The following is a 16,368-nucleotide window of genomic DNA, read 5'->3' on the forward strand; positions in this document are numbered from 1 at the left end:
TACGCGCTGTCGAGTACACGTCTTTTGATGCAGAAGATGCTCTAGATTCTAGAACGAGCATCGCGATTTTCTTATCTTATGTTTATAACGTTAATGTCCTCTGTCAGAAGAGAAAAAAAAAGATATACGTGGGAGAGCCATGCTTCTGCACGAATGGGCCGGCTCGACCGAAGAAATACCACGTTCTCACAGAAAACCGGCGTGAAAAAGCGCTTGTGCTGTGTTTCGCCGAGTAAGTGAGTTTACCGGAGGCCCAATCCCCTAACCTATTCCCTTCCCTACCCTCCCCTATTCCCTTCCCATCTCTACCCTCCCCTATTACCCTATTCCCTCTTAAAAGGCCTGCAACGCACCTGCAGCTCTTCTGATGCTGCGACTTCCGTCGCTTGCGCGAGTTGCTTTCCATCAGGTGACCCGTTTGCTCGTTGCCCCCTTATTTCATAAAAAAAAGACTGGTCCAAAGAATGGTATGGACTATGGACTAACATAATATCGTTTTACCCACGAACATCTACAGAAAGTGCTAGAAACTACAGCTTCTTTCTTTTTTTCTTCTTCATAATCCAGCACTAAACTAAACCGGGTTTGATCAAACCTTCAAACGCGTCGGAACACGATCAAACGGCGCGTCAAACACAACGAAAATATGAAATTTCATCAAACAAGCTTCAAACACGTAAATGTTTGACAAACCGTTCAAACTAGCTTTGTAAACGATCAAATCGGTTTGAGTCAAACCAAAATTTACGTGTTTGAGTCAAACCGTTTGATCGTCTTCGGGGCCCTTAAATTATACCAGCCAGCGCGAGGCACATTCCGTTCATAATCCTAGTGAAACCCGACGAATTTGACAGATATTGAAACCTGTCCGTTTCTTTGCAGTCGAACTACTGGTAGTTATGTCTATTGTGGTTCTGCTGCGGAAAAACAACCACTAAAATGTCACGTTGTATTGAGATTATTCATACATCGCAAATTGTTTCGTTTCAATTCTTGCGAACTGTAAACTGAACTGTCTTAGTTCTGTCGCCATGGCATCTCAGTGAGGTATGGTCCTAAATCCTAATGCAAATGGTCTAAAATCCAAACTTAAGACGTCTTTCACCGAGCTGATACTATAATTAATAAAACTATTTTACGTTATAAACCGTCCCACAGTTGGCAAAAAAAAAATCTTAAATAGACTTTTTTATTAGCTAGGTCAGTGTTTTTCAACCTGTGGGTCGCGACCCCCTAGGGGTCGTGCAGCCCCTGTAGGGGTAGGGCTCCCAGTGGCCGAGAGAATTGTTTCAGTAAAAATAAACAATAACAATATTAAACATATTATTAAGGAGAATTTTAAACAAAATATTTATAAACATATATACAATAATATGATAAAAAAGCAAAAGGGGGGTCGCGAAACATTTTCACATACCATAGGGGTCGCATTACAAACTAGGTTGAAAAGCACTGAGCTAGAGATGAAGGGCGGTTCTTCTACTATCACAATATGAACCTACTACAGTAATGAAAACTGAAGTAACGTGACAATGAGGGTAGTTATGATGCTGAGTATGTTGAGTAGAGTGGAACCGTCCATGTTCCACATGTCATACACGGAGAAGTGCGGGGGAGTCTCCTCGATAGTTTTCAGCATCGTCGTAGCTTTCTTTCTGAGAGGGCCTGCAACAGAAATACATAAGAATAAGAAAAGATAAATATAGAGGTAACCTCACTCAGAGACGAATGTTTATTACTTAATAACTGTCATTAAATGAAGATTTTGACATTAGCCTATAAAGTTAATATACCAAGCGGAATAGAGAAACACAGGCCTGAGCGTGGTAAAAAGAGACGTGTGATATAATATGACAGCAGCACTTTTTTTTTTGACGTCCAGTCGGCACGCGCCGCACGTTGACAATTTAATCTCATAGAATTCATGTTCAATCATGCTTGGCTAAGTGTATACGTACTATGAAGCTAATACAACTAATAATTTTTCACACAGATGAAAACCAATTTCGGTTTCGTTTGACAGCTCGAGATTGTTGCTCTATTCCGCTAGGTATATTAACTTTATGCATTAGCCTCACACGTTATCTGTCATATTCTTTATTTAATAAAATTAACAATAAGTATTTTGTGTGCAGCATACACACATACACATGAGTTGTATGTATGTACCGTAACTTCGATAGCGCAATACATGCAGGCGCTAGTTAATTTGCCGTTTTGGTTATTTGGTCGTGCTATATCAAATATATTGTGTCTGCTATATTTTGCTTGTCGGCTGGGCTCAACATAACCGACCAAACTACGTAGGTTCTCAAATCAATTTCCCTGATAGTACAGCCATAAGATCGCGGTAGCGCGGTAGTTGGTGTTGTTTTGATCGCGGTAGCGAACGGTCGTGCACCGCTCAGCAACACACGTAGCAAATATTAATAAAATTAATTAATACGAGTATTTCGCGAGTCGCGCGGCTCACAGCCGCTGCACCGACACCATGGCGCTCGTATCCAACGAGCTGCTGGCGTTCGTACAACACGTCGTCAACACCATGGACGAAGATGGCATCGTGCAGCTGTGCAGGTCGACCTACACCAACGAGGAGATCTGCAGGGGCAGGCTCGTGCTGTACGAAGCGCTCGGCAAGACAGCGCAGATGACGTCCCGGAGGAGAGACGGAAGCGAACGAAGCTTGCAGGATATCATCTCCCTGCTCAAGCAGACTAATACTGCGGAATTGCCGGTGTTTCTGGCCAAGCAGCTCCACAAACTGCCGGCGGTATCGACGGACCACGTCAACGTCTCCAGCCTGCTCCAGAAGTTCAACATCATGAGGGCAGAGCTGGACGAGATACGAGGTAGGTTGGATGCCTCGGAATCCACCATCAGTGAGTTACGTAGTGAATTATTACAATTAAAAAGTAATAATTCATTATGTAGGTCACCCGAGCATCCGATCGACTCGATAAATATGCGTCGCGGAGCTCAGCGTGACTCGCCGTTTTGCACCTCAGCGAAATCGAGTGGGTCAGCAACAGCCGCCGCCGTCAGCTCGCCGTCCGCGAGGGGTGCAAAGGAGGGCCGCAAGGCTGAAAATCTTCGACTCGACAGTAATGATATGCCCAACCCCCCCCTTCAATTGTTCACGTGGTATTGACAAGAATAATTTTTAATCATTTTGCAAGTTGAAAGAGTAGATACTAGATAGCAAATGAAAATAATTTTATATTTTGTGTTTATTAAATTTATTTATTACAAAAGACTCTTTGCATGTTTATAATAATTATCACTACTTAATTATATAAGGGAATAAAAATAACGATCTCCAAAAAATACATTGATACCCAATAGATTGCCAAAAAGAAATACTTAACACCAATAAAAAAAACTTTACTGTGAAAGTAGCAGCGTTGAATGAGCAAATTTTCTTTTCTCCATACAGAAGTGAAAAAAATGGTCTTTCAGCGCTGCTACTTTCACAGTGAACTGTATGTTAGGAACACATACACATCCTAAAGTATTATCACTTAGATTAATGTATAATATTGTATAATAACTGGCGACCCGCCCCGGCTTCGCACGGCCCGAGTATAATAAAATATATAGCCACTGAAAAAATGATTAAAATCGATTCAGCAGTTTTGATTTATATTCTTTACTTAAACTCTATCTATATCTGCCCGTGGCCGGTGGCCCACATTGGTCGGTACTCGGTACCGCCGCAAAAGCTAAGTCTCGCAATTTTAAATTTGTAAAAAGTGTTGTAAAAAGTGTTTCAAAAAGCTAAGTCTCGCAATTTTAAATTTGTAAAAAGTGTTGTAAAAAGTGTTTCAAAAATTCATAATAGACGATGCACAGCGTCATCTATTATGAATTTTTGGAACTAATTTAATTTGAACAAATTTACGTATAAACACTCCTTTTCAACCCCTTTTCCCAGTTAAAAAGTAGCCTATGTCCTTTCTCAGGCTTTAGACTATCTGTGTACAAAGTTTAATTACAATCGGTTCAGAAGTTTTGGCGTGAAAGCGAGACAGACAGACAGACAGATAGAGGTACTTTCGCATTTATAATATTTAAAGTGGTTTTATTGAATAAGGATTAATGCCGTATTGGTTAAAATCGCTTCGAAAATTAGCCATTATAATATTTTGTCGTTAAAAGTAAATCGTCGTCGTCGTCAAAACAAAAAACTGTTATTGTGGGATATCCATAAGAGGTAGACATATTATATCATTGCGGAGTTTTCTGTAGACCTTTTCAATGTGTACAGTACTTGGTACATTATTTTGATAAATCTCGTAGGGTTCAGCCTGCGTTTGCAATGTAAGCGAAAAAAATGTAATTATTTACGACATCACATTAGAAACCCCAACAATAACAGTATTTCTCCACTATTTAAGGAATTATACTAATAAAACTTCCTCTTGAATCACTCTATCTATTAAAGAAAACCGCATCAAAATCCGTTGCGTAGTTTTAAAGATTAAAGGGAACAAAGGGACATGGGGGAAAACTTTGTTTTATAATATTTAGTGATAGTCTAAAATTACAATAGAACAATCAGAGAAATTAATTTCTAGGCAGATGGCGGACCTAAGTAATTTGGTCGCGTTTAAAGTTAAACCCAACCGACAGATCACAATTAACATTGAATTGACATGATCCGACTACATGACGTTGGTCTGTCAACTACTTAGGAATCAATTTCCTCGATGGTACCTACTATTTTAGTCACGACTGTAGTTCAAATTGTAATCGAACACTAAAATATATAGTAAATATGATCACCAAGCTTGACAGCTTCACCAAACTTCAAAATGCCTGATAAGTGACAACAGTGCCTGTTTTTTTAATGGCTGTTGGCTATAAATAACCATAATAAATGCCAGTGTTAACTATTAAATGGCGAGAAAAAAATTTTTCGTATGACGTTTCTCTCGGCGAAATTGACTACGTGACAAAACTCTAGACCCCCTCCCCCCTCTCGTGACCGAGCGTAGTATTTTGAAGACCCCCCTCCCCCCCTAAATGGGTCACGTAGTATGGGTATGCTCCCTTATGTGCCCGAGCTGCGCCTGCGGAGCGAGGTGCCCGCGACGCCGCTCTACATGTCGCGCCTGCACTGGTCCATGACGGTCGAAGACGTCGTAAACTACATCCGCGAGAAGACCACCTACACCTTGAGGGTGGAGCGTCTGCACTCTCGCCACAAAGTGAATTTCAGTTCCTTTGTGGTGAGAGTGCCGACTCAAGTCTTATCCATCTTCGATGTGGAGGAGTTCTGGCCCGCCGGTGTAGTTTACCGGAGGTTCCGGGGGAGGCTCCCGAACGAAGCGCGCATCACGTCGCCGAAAGAGACTTTACGTGATAAAGTGTAGTGTGATTGTGTGTGTGAATGTGTAAATAATATATATTAGGATAAAATTGTTCGGCGTGCATCCGTTGCGCGTTGTCTGATTGCCATAACACAAGTTTTTACTTAGCATGGGATTAGACGACGTGATGTACGCTACCCAGCTTTTATACTATTGTATATTATTGTATGCTTAATAAAGAATTTGAATTTGAAATTTGAATTTGAATTAATAATAATATAATAATAATAATATATCTATGGACGCTTCACACCACGTCAGTCTGGCCCCGTGCTAAGTACCTGAAGGACTTGTGTTACAGGTACCAGACAACAGAAATATATTTAATACTTTTATACTATACATATATTTAAGATTTTTATTATATCATACACATCCAGACCCGGGAACATTGAAAACTTTTTGTTCCGTCGGCGGGATTCGAACCCGCGACCCTCGGCTTGAGCTGCCACACACTCAGGAAATTGAGCCACAGAGGTCGTCAAAATATTGTACAAAGGTCAATTAATACTTGTTTCCAGGAAATGCTATTGTATTCTATTGTTGTCGCGATCACCGGTCGCGCTCTTATGGGGCTTGAAGAATTAAATAAATATTGTACAAAGACTCGTAATAATAATAATCAGGGTAGCATTATATTATGCAATTTAGTATTTACGTACGGTTCGAGTTTTGATTAATACAATAAAATAGGGTACCTTCGGTATACGTAGCTAGTATCGTCGTAGATAGGTGCTTCGTCTCGTTCATCTCCTTGAAAAACCTTTCCCACCTCACACAGATGAAGATCAGCAACGCCAAGTCGCCGACACACGCTATAGGCAGCACGATCCTTTCCGCTCGCATCGGTATCTATCACAGGATAAAGATATAAAAGAAGTGTTATGGGGGTGTGGATTTGTAGAACGCGGCCCCAAATTCTGCGAAATGGATACACCAGGGGTTAGAGAAATGAAAAAAAAGTACGTGAAATATCTATAGCTGTCTCCCTTACCTCAAGCCTATACCGCAGAACGCGATAGAGACAACTGCAGAAAATCCAGAAAATCAACGATTCGTTGTCCCCTGATTCCTTCTCCAAAACTTAACCGATTTAAGTACTTTTTTCATTAAAGATTAAAAAAAGGCTTGAGCTGTGTTCCTATGTTTTGCTTTTTTTGTATAATCTAGCCAAATCTGTTTCCTGGACGTTTGAACACAGCGGAAAATCTGGCAATTTTTTTGGGTTTTTGAACGTTCATATCTTTTTCAATAATTAAATTATGAAAAAAAAGAAAACATAGGGACATTGTATTAGTGGCCGTAGATATTCAGGAAAAAAATTATAACTCTACTAGCATTATCCAGGGAGGAAACAGGGGACAACGTTTGTATGGGAAAAAGGGCGGTGTGGACTCCTCTTAAGTGCACGTTAAGTGTCAATCACATTACCTATTACCTTAGTTCTGTCTACTCTGTTGTTACCATACGCAAAATACGCAACATTACGCCAAAGTAGTGGTTGTAAGTTGTAACTAAACAGAGGCTCGCGAGTATCATGGTACTTGACTAAAATGTGACTCGTGAATTTGTTATAATGAAATTTCAAATTATTAATAAAATTAATACTTATATTATTAATAAAAATAAAAATATTATAAGTGCCTACTTATATAAGTAAGTAGGTAGGTAAATAGATATTATTTTTGTTAAGTATTAAAATATAATGTCAACTCTAGTAGGTAAACTATATGTATTTGCGCTATAAATAAAGTACCTAAACCATGCGATAAAGCATTTCGAAATTCAACATTTATGAAAAATGTAACTGTCTAACTGACCAGGGTTCTTGAGGCACGTTCTGGAGATAAACAGACTGACGGACGGACAGCGAAGTTTGGGTATAGAACCCTTTTAAAGCAAGTAACAATCAGTACAGAAATAGAAATGACTATTAGGTATTGATAAACTTACATTTTGTTGCAAGGTGAGAAGACAAAACTCAAATATCGCCAAACTCATGACGACCAACTTGAAACAAAACACAAACATCTGCCAACAAAATAAAGTTTCTTACGAGCTTCAGTATTAGAAATTCATAAAAATATGCTTGTTCTAATATTTACCTGAAATCTGTACAGGCCAGTAAAATTGTGGATTAAATTAAATATTTTATTCAGATACTTGTCGGTTTCGCTGGTCCTGAAATCGTTAGTTTCCTGTGCCAGCTCTCGCAAGGACCGCGTGTCCAGAATCTTCCATTCCGAGACATTGTCCGAGTGAAAACTCGATATCGAGCGTAAATGATTCGACATAATCATATTGATGAAGCTCAGTCGAGAGTAAATATGCACGATTAAATTCGAGAAGTAAATCCACTCCAGAGTGCACGTAAACTGAACTAAAAATATTCCCGAAGCAAAAAATACTTGGAGATGTAGATTTCTAAAAAACAAAATCGCCGAAAATACGAAGTACATGACGGTGTATAGCAACGTGTTCATGAGGTTTATTCGGTAAAGCATATCGTGGAAGTAAGAGGTTCGATCTATCCTCATGCTTCGGTCGATCTCCTGTAACTTCACGTAAAACCGGACGTTGCTCTCGTTGTTCAGGAACCTCGAGTGGATGATGCTAGCCGCGTGTGTGACATAATGTAGGGACATGCCGATTTGACATAAGTAGCGAAGATAGCTGTGGTGTTTGAAGTGAGAGATGTAGCAGTAGACGGTGGTGACGTAGGACACCGTGGCTGCGAGCATCAGGGCTGCGGTGTACACCTTCTGGCCCAGGGTCGGTGACGTCACGAAGCGGTATTTCGCATCCACCCGCGCTGACCCCAGCGCCGTTTGCAAAACACGAATCGGTGCAAAAGACCGCACGAGACCGTCTTCCAATATATCCCTCGATAAATATTCAGCCATTATGAAACTGATGAGTAGGACTATTGACTATTTATACCGGCCTTAATAGAATAATTTAATTTTGTTTGGGATGCTCAATATAAGTAAACTGTACGTGGAACACTGTTACCCGACTGAAAAGTGTAAGTATATTAAGGTTTTTAAAGTGAGATCCATAATGTGAAATAGAACTATTAAATTGATGAAGTTTACAAAAGAAACATGTGATACATCAATAGTCAATACATGTTTAATCGTCTAGCGATTATACTAGTCCATTACTGCCCTGGGTATTACTAGTGACCTGAGTGATCAATATTATTATACTGTACTTAGCGAAACATGGCGGTAGCGGTCATTGACTCCCTGTCAAAAACTTGTCATTTTCTTTATAAACCGCGATTGACAATGAAGTGTCAGATGTTGTCAATCGCGGCTTTGTATAGAAAATGACAAGTTTTTTACAGGGAGTCAATGACCGCTACCGCCATACCGAGTACAGTATAATATTATTGTTAGGTACTTACTTACTAATAATGACTTAAATGTAATTAGTATAAATTTAGGTTTGCGTTATTACTTAATAGTTATTACGAAATATATTATGTCCCATTCAAGATAAATGGATGAAAATCTTAATGGGACTAAAGATAGGATAGGTTTTGTCATAAATTGACGCCGAGTCCACAGGCGACTCAGCAAAACTACGCGACTGTTGCTGGTCGCCCCACGCCTCCCCCGCGGGCGCATAAAAATGGGGAAAATGAGAGCCCCAAGAGTCGCAAGACTACGGAGAGCCGCAAGGCTAAGTCTTCTCGACCTGGCAAGGACGAGAGCAGGAGGTGCGATGAGGAGGGCTTCATACTGGTGGAGAGAAGGAAGAAGAAGCCCGCCGCCCGCAACCATCGCGGCACCGCGCCATATGTACCTGAGCTGCGTCTGCGGAGCGAGGTCCCCGCGACGCCCCTGTACATATCCCGCCTGCACTGGTCCATGGAGGTCAAAGACGTCGTGGACTACATCAGTAAGAAGACATCCCTCCACTTGAGGGTCGAGCGTCTGCAGTCTCGCCACAAGGTCAACTTCAGTTCCTTTGTGGTGAGAGTACCGACGCATCTTCTCCCGACCTTTGAAGCGGAGGAATTCTGGCCGACTGATGTGGTTTACCGTAGGTTCCGGGGGAGACTCCGGAATGAAGCGCGCGTCACGTCGCCGTTAATTCGTGATAATGTATAGTTGTTAAGTTTATATAATTTTTATGTATGTTAGTCATTAAGGTATATATTGTATGGGCCTACGTAGCCTGATTTAAATAAATAAATAAAAATAAATAATTTTAATGTGAACCGTAAAATTAATAACATTTGAAGTGATGATTTGTATAATGTTCTGATAATGTTTGCTAACGTAATGACTTAAAAAAATACTTACTATGGATATCTGAAAATAAAATGATTATTATTATTACGTTTAGCAGTAACAATGAAACAATAACAAATACTTATTGTAAAAATTTATTTAAAACACTTATGTTGAACATCAAGCTAGTACAATATCAAACATGGGTTTATGATAATAATTATTGTATTAGTTACTTATAACATTCTTATAAAAATGTAAACATGGACGGCATATCATTGATATAATTAGGTACCTACTTAACACAATTGGCTAGTCAGATGTTTCTTTTAAACTTAGAAAAACAAAACATAAATAAAATCTTGAACAAAATGATTTTACAACCTTCTAGTATTAGAACTTAGAAGTCATTTACGTATGTTTCAATTTATGTGATTTCTTAGTCCTCGATGATAATAATAATAATCATATTAATAAAGAAAGTATTTTATACCTACTAATTGCCGCACTCAGACACGAATATTGTTTACTGATTCTATGCATTTGGATTTCCGAATACGGAAATCAAATTCGGAAATCGAATACATATAACGAATCAATGCGGCCAGCCTAGCTTTCTTCTTGTCTTTGAGTGCGGCCATAAGAAGTCGCGGCTCCTTAGAACTAGATTCGACAAAACTCGCGGGCAAAGAAATATGTACATGTTATCAGTAATTATAGTATGGCAAATAATAATAATAATTGGACGGATCCGTTACATCTAGGTCACTAAACCGAAGCTAAACCTTTCGGTTTAGCGACTGAAGCCAGACAAAGGAGTCGGTTTAACTGGACCTTGTTTAAAAAATACCCAAAACTCTCTCTAAGCTCTATACTCTCAGTATAGCAATACATTTAGCAGCGCGTGTACAAATTTTATGTTTCCATATTTTAAAGAATTTAACATCTAATAAATAAATAAAAAAAATTCTTTCTTATCAGGCACAAAACATTTAAAATTTGTAGGATTTTTATATGAAATTACAGATTCAAAGCTCTACAAAAGCCGAACCCCCTTTATTTTTGGCTGGACACGCAATCAAAAAGCCTGACTATGTCCAGTATTATCTAACCGCCTGGCAACCCTCGTTACATGGATACTTCATATCTTCGATACAAGCTATGTTTCGTACATGACAAATACAACTATTAAACTATAGGACATAGCATACCTAAGGTTCAGAGAATCTATTCTCTGTGGTCTACAAGACCTCTAGGTCTTATAGACCACAGAAAAAAAGGAATTGCACACTGAACTTTCTGAATTCTGAGTCTTAAATATATTTGATCTGGCCGTTATTCATACATGCAATTAGTGTCCTGTGTGGCTAAAAAAAAGATTTACATACAAAATGAAATCTCAATAAGCAGTTACCAGAAGTAAAGAAATAAGAAGTCATACATTTAAAGTCAACGATAAAATATCTTGACAATGTTCTTATTAACAGTATAAAAAAGAATGATTCTCAAATGTTATCATGGTCTTATATACATTGTACAATGGTACTTATTGGGGGTTTTTAAATTCTCACTTCTATATTTACATTTCAAAACATTTTTAACCCGTCAATCGTGGAAAAACGAGACACAACAGAATTTCTATTGTGTCTCGGTCACCGGTGACTGTATGGGGCTTGATGAGTTTAAGCATAAATCTAAGGCAATTGTCACAGATTAAAATTAATTACTATGTTTTACTTTATGTCTATAACAAATTATGGAATTACATCTTTAGTTTATTCATAACATGAATCTTATCTTGCCATTATCAAAAGGCTATTTTCTGAATGATAACAAATATATTCAAAAAGCATAGAAGCACTATTGAGTGTGAAACATGTGAAGCACTGTTGCACCTGTGATCAAGAAAGCAGAAGCACCAGGTTGTCTCATCATACCAATCTCTGAAAAGATAATCGCAATAATATGTAGAGAATATAGATAGATAGAAAATGCTTTATTTGTACAAAACTAAACTAAATTACAATTTAAAATAAAGAACCTGTACTTAAACAGGAGGTCTTACCGCTGAAAGTGGAATATGCAGTAAAAGTAACAAAAAATACCAAATAACTTGAAAAAAAATGTGACACTTACTAGGAAGTGTTGTAATTTTTTGCATTTAATCACAGACACAAAGTATAACATTGTGGATTATGATTTACAAAAGTTTATGACATCAGTTTAAATAATTATTAATAAGTACCTATTGAAAATTACACAATTGATAATAATATAAGTTTTACCTCTTAATATCCAGTTCTTTGATTGAATTGTTGACATAGTTAGCCAAGTTAACATCCTTAGCTGCAACTCGGCAGCCTTCATAAGTATCAGCAGGGATGTCTGTACGGAAAGCCTTAAAATTGCTCAAACAATCTCTTGTTATTACTTCTTTTGCTGAAAATATGTAGTTTATTACAATAAGATAATATTTTTTTAGTAGGTATAGCAATTTCTTCAGCTGCACACTGATTTTAGTAGGTAACTTAAATTGTATGCATTAATAAGTAAGTGATAAAATTCTTTTGACATACCTCCTTTCCTCTCTATGAGCTTCACACATACATCTTCAACATCAGGACATGGGTTACCCAGGTACCCCATACCGCGCCAATTGAACGGTGTGTTACAGCCCGGTGTAGCAGGAGTACATTGGTAACACCAAATAGCATAGCCTGTAAATGTATGTCAACTAAGTACATATTATACTTAATATATAAGGAACAAGATATTACATCATCATTCATCGATAGGAGCTCTAGCACAATAGGTATATGAAAGGTCTAAACATCGATTTCTGCATGAATTGATCTCTTTATTGTTATTTATAAGCCAGGTAAAGCCACACCCCTTACATATTGTCACAAAGCGCAACTACATAACCAAACATGACTTACTTTCATAGCACAAACTTAATAGTAAAAATAAAATGTAGCAAATATTCATGTTCGTAGAAGGTATAGTCGAAAACGAAACTACAAATACTTTATTTCTATTTTCTACGCCCGGTAAACAGTAAACACAAAACGGCAAAAAAGTTATTGACAATTGACATTGACATTTGACATTTCGTCAGTTTTGACAAATGGAATTTGAGAGCTTTTTTTAATTTTATTAGTGTAAAGCACTGACATAAGAAATTGGAGTAAAGATAAAATGTACCTACCTATAATAATTTATAAAGAAACATCTTTGGTTTATTACCAATGCCTATAATAATAATAGACACGAACTCCGTCTACCGATGTCTGCGTTCATAACTGCTGTAATTCTACCATTTACACGTTAGTTATTTTTTAATATTATTAATTAATTATCTTAAGTTTTTGTAGTCGTCGATAGATGGCAGTAGCAGTAATTAAAATAATAAATGTGCATGCATGCATGCAGTGAGCCGAAGCCCCACACCGTTTTAAAAGGCAAAATAACATTTGCCGGATCAGCTAATTCTCTTTTTAAAATCATAATATTTACTTTTGAAAACTCTAGTTATGAATTATTGTGAAAAATCTATTAGGTTCGGTTGCACCAGAGGCGTGGTTAAAATTTAAGTTAAAGTTAAAGTTATGGTTATACTTAAGGTTTTAACTTTGACCTTAACTTTGCCCGAAGAAATTGACAGATGACAGCTGATCCAACAAGGTTATAAATGCACGTGGGCGAGGGCGCTGCTGGTAAAGGAGAACTGTCAAAAATTGCGGTTTTTGTATGATGACAGCGTTAGTTCCTTTTTTCGCCACATGCATTTAAAACCTTGTCGAGCTCTATGGTTATGATTAAATATTATGGCGTATTGACTCTTGATGTCGTCCATTTTTAACTTTAAGTAAAAAATGGACGCCATATAACCATAACCATAGAGTTCGACAAGGCTTTAAATGCACGTGGCGATAAAAGGAACTAACCCTGTTATCATACATACAAAATGGACATTTTTGACAGTTCTCCTTTACCAGCAGCGCCCCCGCCCACGTTCATTTAAAGCCTTGTCAGACAAGCAACGTCTTCTACCAAATTCTGCGGTCAAAGTTATGGTTAAAGTTAAATTTGCCTTAAATATAACCACAACTTTGACCATAACTTTAACTTTAACCACGCCTCTGGTGCAACCCAGCCTTAGATTATCGCCTAGAAAGTGAACAGTCAAAACTTAGTAAGTAATAAATATTATGAAAATACAAAATTAAGAAAATATGTGAATAGTTAACATTGTTTTGTAACAAAAATAGTTATAGTAAGTAATTATGCACATTCAGATCAGTGTTCTTAATTATGTGGAACTAAATTTATTCAATTATTCAAAAATCAAATCTATGCAAATCGTCGCCATCACGTCTTCGATACCTATCAAGCCATCATTTCTTATATCCACTTCTTTGATCAAAAGATTCAACTGTTTAGCAGGCATTTTATGACCCAGAGTTGTCAAAACTTCCCTCATATGATCACGGTTCATTAGTCCTTCACCCTGATCTAGAACTTGCAAAGCCGATCGCAAGTTATCTTCGATTGAAATATCTCTATACCTTATCGTAGCAATTTTAACAAACTGATCGAATTCAATATGTCCCTCTGGATGCGGAGGCCTGACGCAATATGCAATTAGCTCTTGAAGCTGATCACTAGTATACGGCATCAGAAACAGTGATTTTAGCATATAAATTAATTCTTTTTCCGTAATATATCCGCTTATGTCGGTATAAGCCGGCGTGTAATCCTGGTATAGATTCCAAAGCTCTTCTAGTTCGGCCAATTGATCTGGTTTTAATTTAAAAGGCGGTTTGAGTTCTTCACTGGAATCAGTCAAATTGTAGGGCGCAGCTGGATCTGGTGCAGTATCTTCTACATATTTAATCTCCTCGACCTCATCTGTTGTAGTTCCTTCTAGTTCAGTTCGTTCGATTACCTTAACAGAATCTTTTACATTGTTTTGCTCTTTGACTACCTCTTGTTGGGCTTCTATAGCATCAAAGGAGTTTGATTTTTCAGCTTCACCTTCAGTCTCCTGTTGGTTTTCATCTATTACTCCTATAACCTCTTTTTGTGAAATCAGAGAGGTTGATTTCGATAAGTCTTTTTTTACAGGTTCGATTTCTTCCCTCACAATATTTTGTTTGTCTGTCAATTTTTCTACGTTTTGTTCTTTATCCATAGCAGTTTCGATTTTGTCTTCCATAATATTATTATAAGTTTAAAAGGTTTATAAAATTTTTAATAAGGTAAGTCAGTTAAATATAATAACTGTAAAGGTGGATAAAAATATATAAATTAAAATATTACTATTAAAATTAATTGAAGTACCTTACATACTTTCTGATAAAAATATCAGAAAGAATATTTAAATAACACAAAACTTATAAATTTTAACCTAGATAATATTTTGAATTTTGACGGTTAACTTCAAAAGCTTCATGTACCAATTGCCCCAAAAATTGTCCTAAATCACAAATAATATTATCTATGGCCAAATCGTATGCTGCTTATTTTTTATCACCACATTTAACAGCTGCTTATGAAAAATTGTGCACGCCTAAAGTGGAGAATTGAGAATGAAAGTCAAAACAGGTGTTTCGGGTAATTTGCGAAAAATTGGCATACAGCCAAAGTCTTTGAATGCCAAAGTCAAACCCCTAATAGTATCCGCAATTAGAGGGCTTAATAGCATTGAAAATTTGAAATAAACGCCCTCGATAGTCATCGGTAGCGACTGAGCTTCGGTTTATCCGCTGATCTTTGACCTTGTGAGAGAAGCGCCCATCGAATGTTAATTGAATGGTTAGATGTTCTCAGGTAGGTCTCTAGGAGAAACGTAGTTGGTACTTGGTAGTCACCTCAGAACAGGAAAATAAGGTAGTCACCCTAAAGAAAATTTCTTTATTTGAAAGACCCTCCCAAAAATGAGATGTTTTATCCTTACAAGTTACAACCTTCCGTTGTTTCTACTACCATGACCAATATGACCATGACTAAGTAGTAAGTAGGCTCAAAATATATTATAACCAATCACCATAATATCACAAAAAAATGTAAATAATACTTAGCAGATAACTAAATATTTTTTATGACATTTGTTGAATACTTTGGTAGGCTCGTGAGCTTAGAGGAATCGGAGGCTAAGGAACGGGCGTGTGCCAACTTTCATTCCCATCCTAAACTTATCCTTATATATATTACGTCTTATCCATAATTGCCCAATTTCTGCGGCTTCGGTTTCCGGTTTTGATTAGCTAACGTTACAAAAATTAACCAATCAACAACGTTTTAATAAATTGCCAATTACTAGGCACAGCCTGTGCTATGGGGGAATTCTTACCGAAATAGGCAGTAGTTAGTAACTCAGTACCCACTAAGATTGCGCTTACAATTATTGTGCTCTACAAAATTCTCAATGATAGTGCTTTCAAACGCATCACGTGGTAGATAGAAGTTGCGAGGGAGCGGTGAGCGGCATGGTAGGCCGCGATGGTAGCCTCACTAACCGCTGACAACACAATCCAAAGTTCCAAAGACAGCCGTACGTGACGCGCGATTACATTTCGCGCGCTAAAACGAAAACGATACGCGGATTCTCGAAGTGCATTGAAAAATATTACGAGTTGCTACTGAATTTATATTATAATGGTAAGTTCATTGACATTTATATTGCATTTATATTATGTTTTTTTTTACATTTGTACTTTATTGCGTACTAGCTGTGCCCCGCGGTGCTACCC

The 16,368-nt window shown here is 37.6% G+C and overlaps 3 protein-coding genes across 3 annotated transcripts; all 3 read right to left on the reverse strand.

The window, feature by feature from the left end:
• Positions 1-1,501: 1,501 nt before the first annotated feature.
• On the reverse strand, positions 1,502-8,275 carry LOC121729048. Its single transcript, XM_042117436.1, has 2 exons — positions 7,477-8,275; positions 1,502-1,686 (listed from the first exon to the last, which is right to left on the reverse strand). The coding sequence occupies exons 1-2, from the start codon at positions 8,273-8,275 to the stop codon at positions 1,502-1,504; spliced, it is 984 nt and encodes a 327-aa protein (XP_041973370.1).
• Positions 8,276-11,242: 2,967 nt separating this feature from the next.
• LOC121728698 lies at positions 11,243-12,672 on the reverse strand. Its single transcript, XM_042116932.1, has 4 exons — positions 12,553-12,672; positions 12,190-12,330; positions 11,899-12,052; positions 11,243-11,556 (listed from the first exon to the last, which is right to left on the reverse strand). The coding sequence occupies exons 1-4, from the start codon at positions 12,599-12,601 to the stop codon at positions 11,421-11,423; spliced, it is 480 nt and encodes a 159-aa protein (XP_041972866.1). The 5' UTR covers positions 12,602-12,672; the 3' UTR covers positions 11,243-11,420.
• Positions 12,673-13,926: 1,254 nt separating this feature from the next.
• Positions 13,927-14,909, reverse strand: LOC121728788. Its single transcript, XM_042117069.1, has one exon. The coding sequence runs from the start codon at positions 14,829-14,831 to the stop codon at positions 13,950-13,952; it is 882 nt and encodes a 293-aa protein (XP_041973003.1). The 5' UTR covers positions 14,832-14,909; the 3' UTR covers positions 13,927-13,949.
• Between the last annotated feature and the right edge of the window lie 1,459 nt (positions 14,910-16,368).

Source organism: Aricia agestis, chromosome 7 (assembly GCF_905147365.1).
Source record: "Aricia agestis chromosome 7, ilAriAges1.1, whole genome shotgun sequence".
Classification (NCBI taxonomy): domain Eukaryota; kingdom Metazoa; phylum Arthropoda; class Insecta; order Lepidoptera; family Lycaenidae; genus Aricia; species Aricia agestis.

What these genes read in the sequence shown, in the direction of transcription:
- LOC121729048 (XM_042117436.1), bottom strand. Translation starts at nt 8,275, where the DNA reads ATGGCTGAATATTTATCGAGGGATATATTGGAAGACGGTCTCGTGCGG. An exon ending in TGGCCTGTACAGATTTCAGG is followed by an intron (nt 1,687 to 7,476) that starts TAAATATTAGAA and finishes ATCTTTTCTTAT; the next exon opens with TCTTATGTATTTCTGTTGCA.
- LOC121728698 (XM_042116932.1), bottom strand. Translation starts at nt 12,601, where the DNA reads ATGAATATTTGCTACATTTTATTTTTACTATTAAGTTTGTGCTATGAA. An exon ending in GCTCATAGAGAGGAAAGGAG is followed by an intron (nt 12,053 to 12,189) that starts GTATGTCAAAAG and finishes ACATATTTTCAG; the next exon opens with CAAAAGAAGTAATAACAAGA. An exon ending in AAAGAACTGGATATTAAGAG is followed by an intron (nt 11,557 to 11,898) that starts GTAAAACTTATA and finishes TTATCTTTTCAG; the next exon opens with AGATTGGTATGATGAGACAA.
- LOC121728788 (XM_042117069.1), bottom strand. Translation starts at nt 14,831, where the DNA reads ATGGAAGACAAAATCGAAACTGCTATGGATAAAGAACAAAACGTAGAA.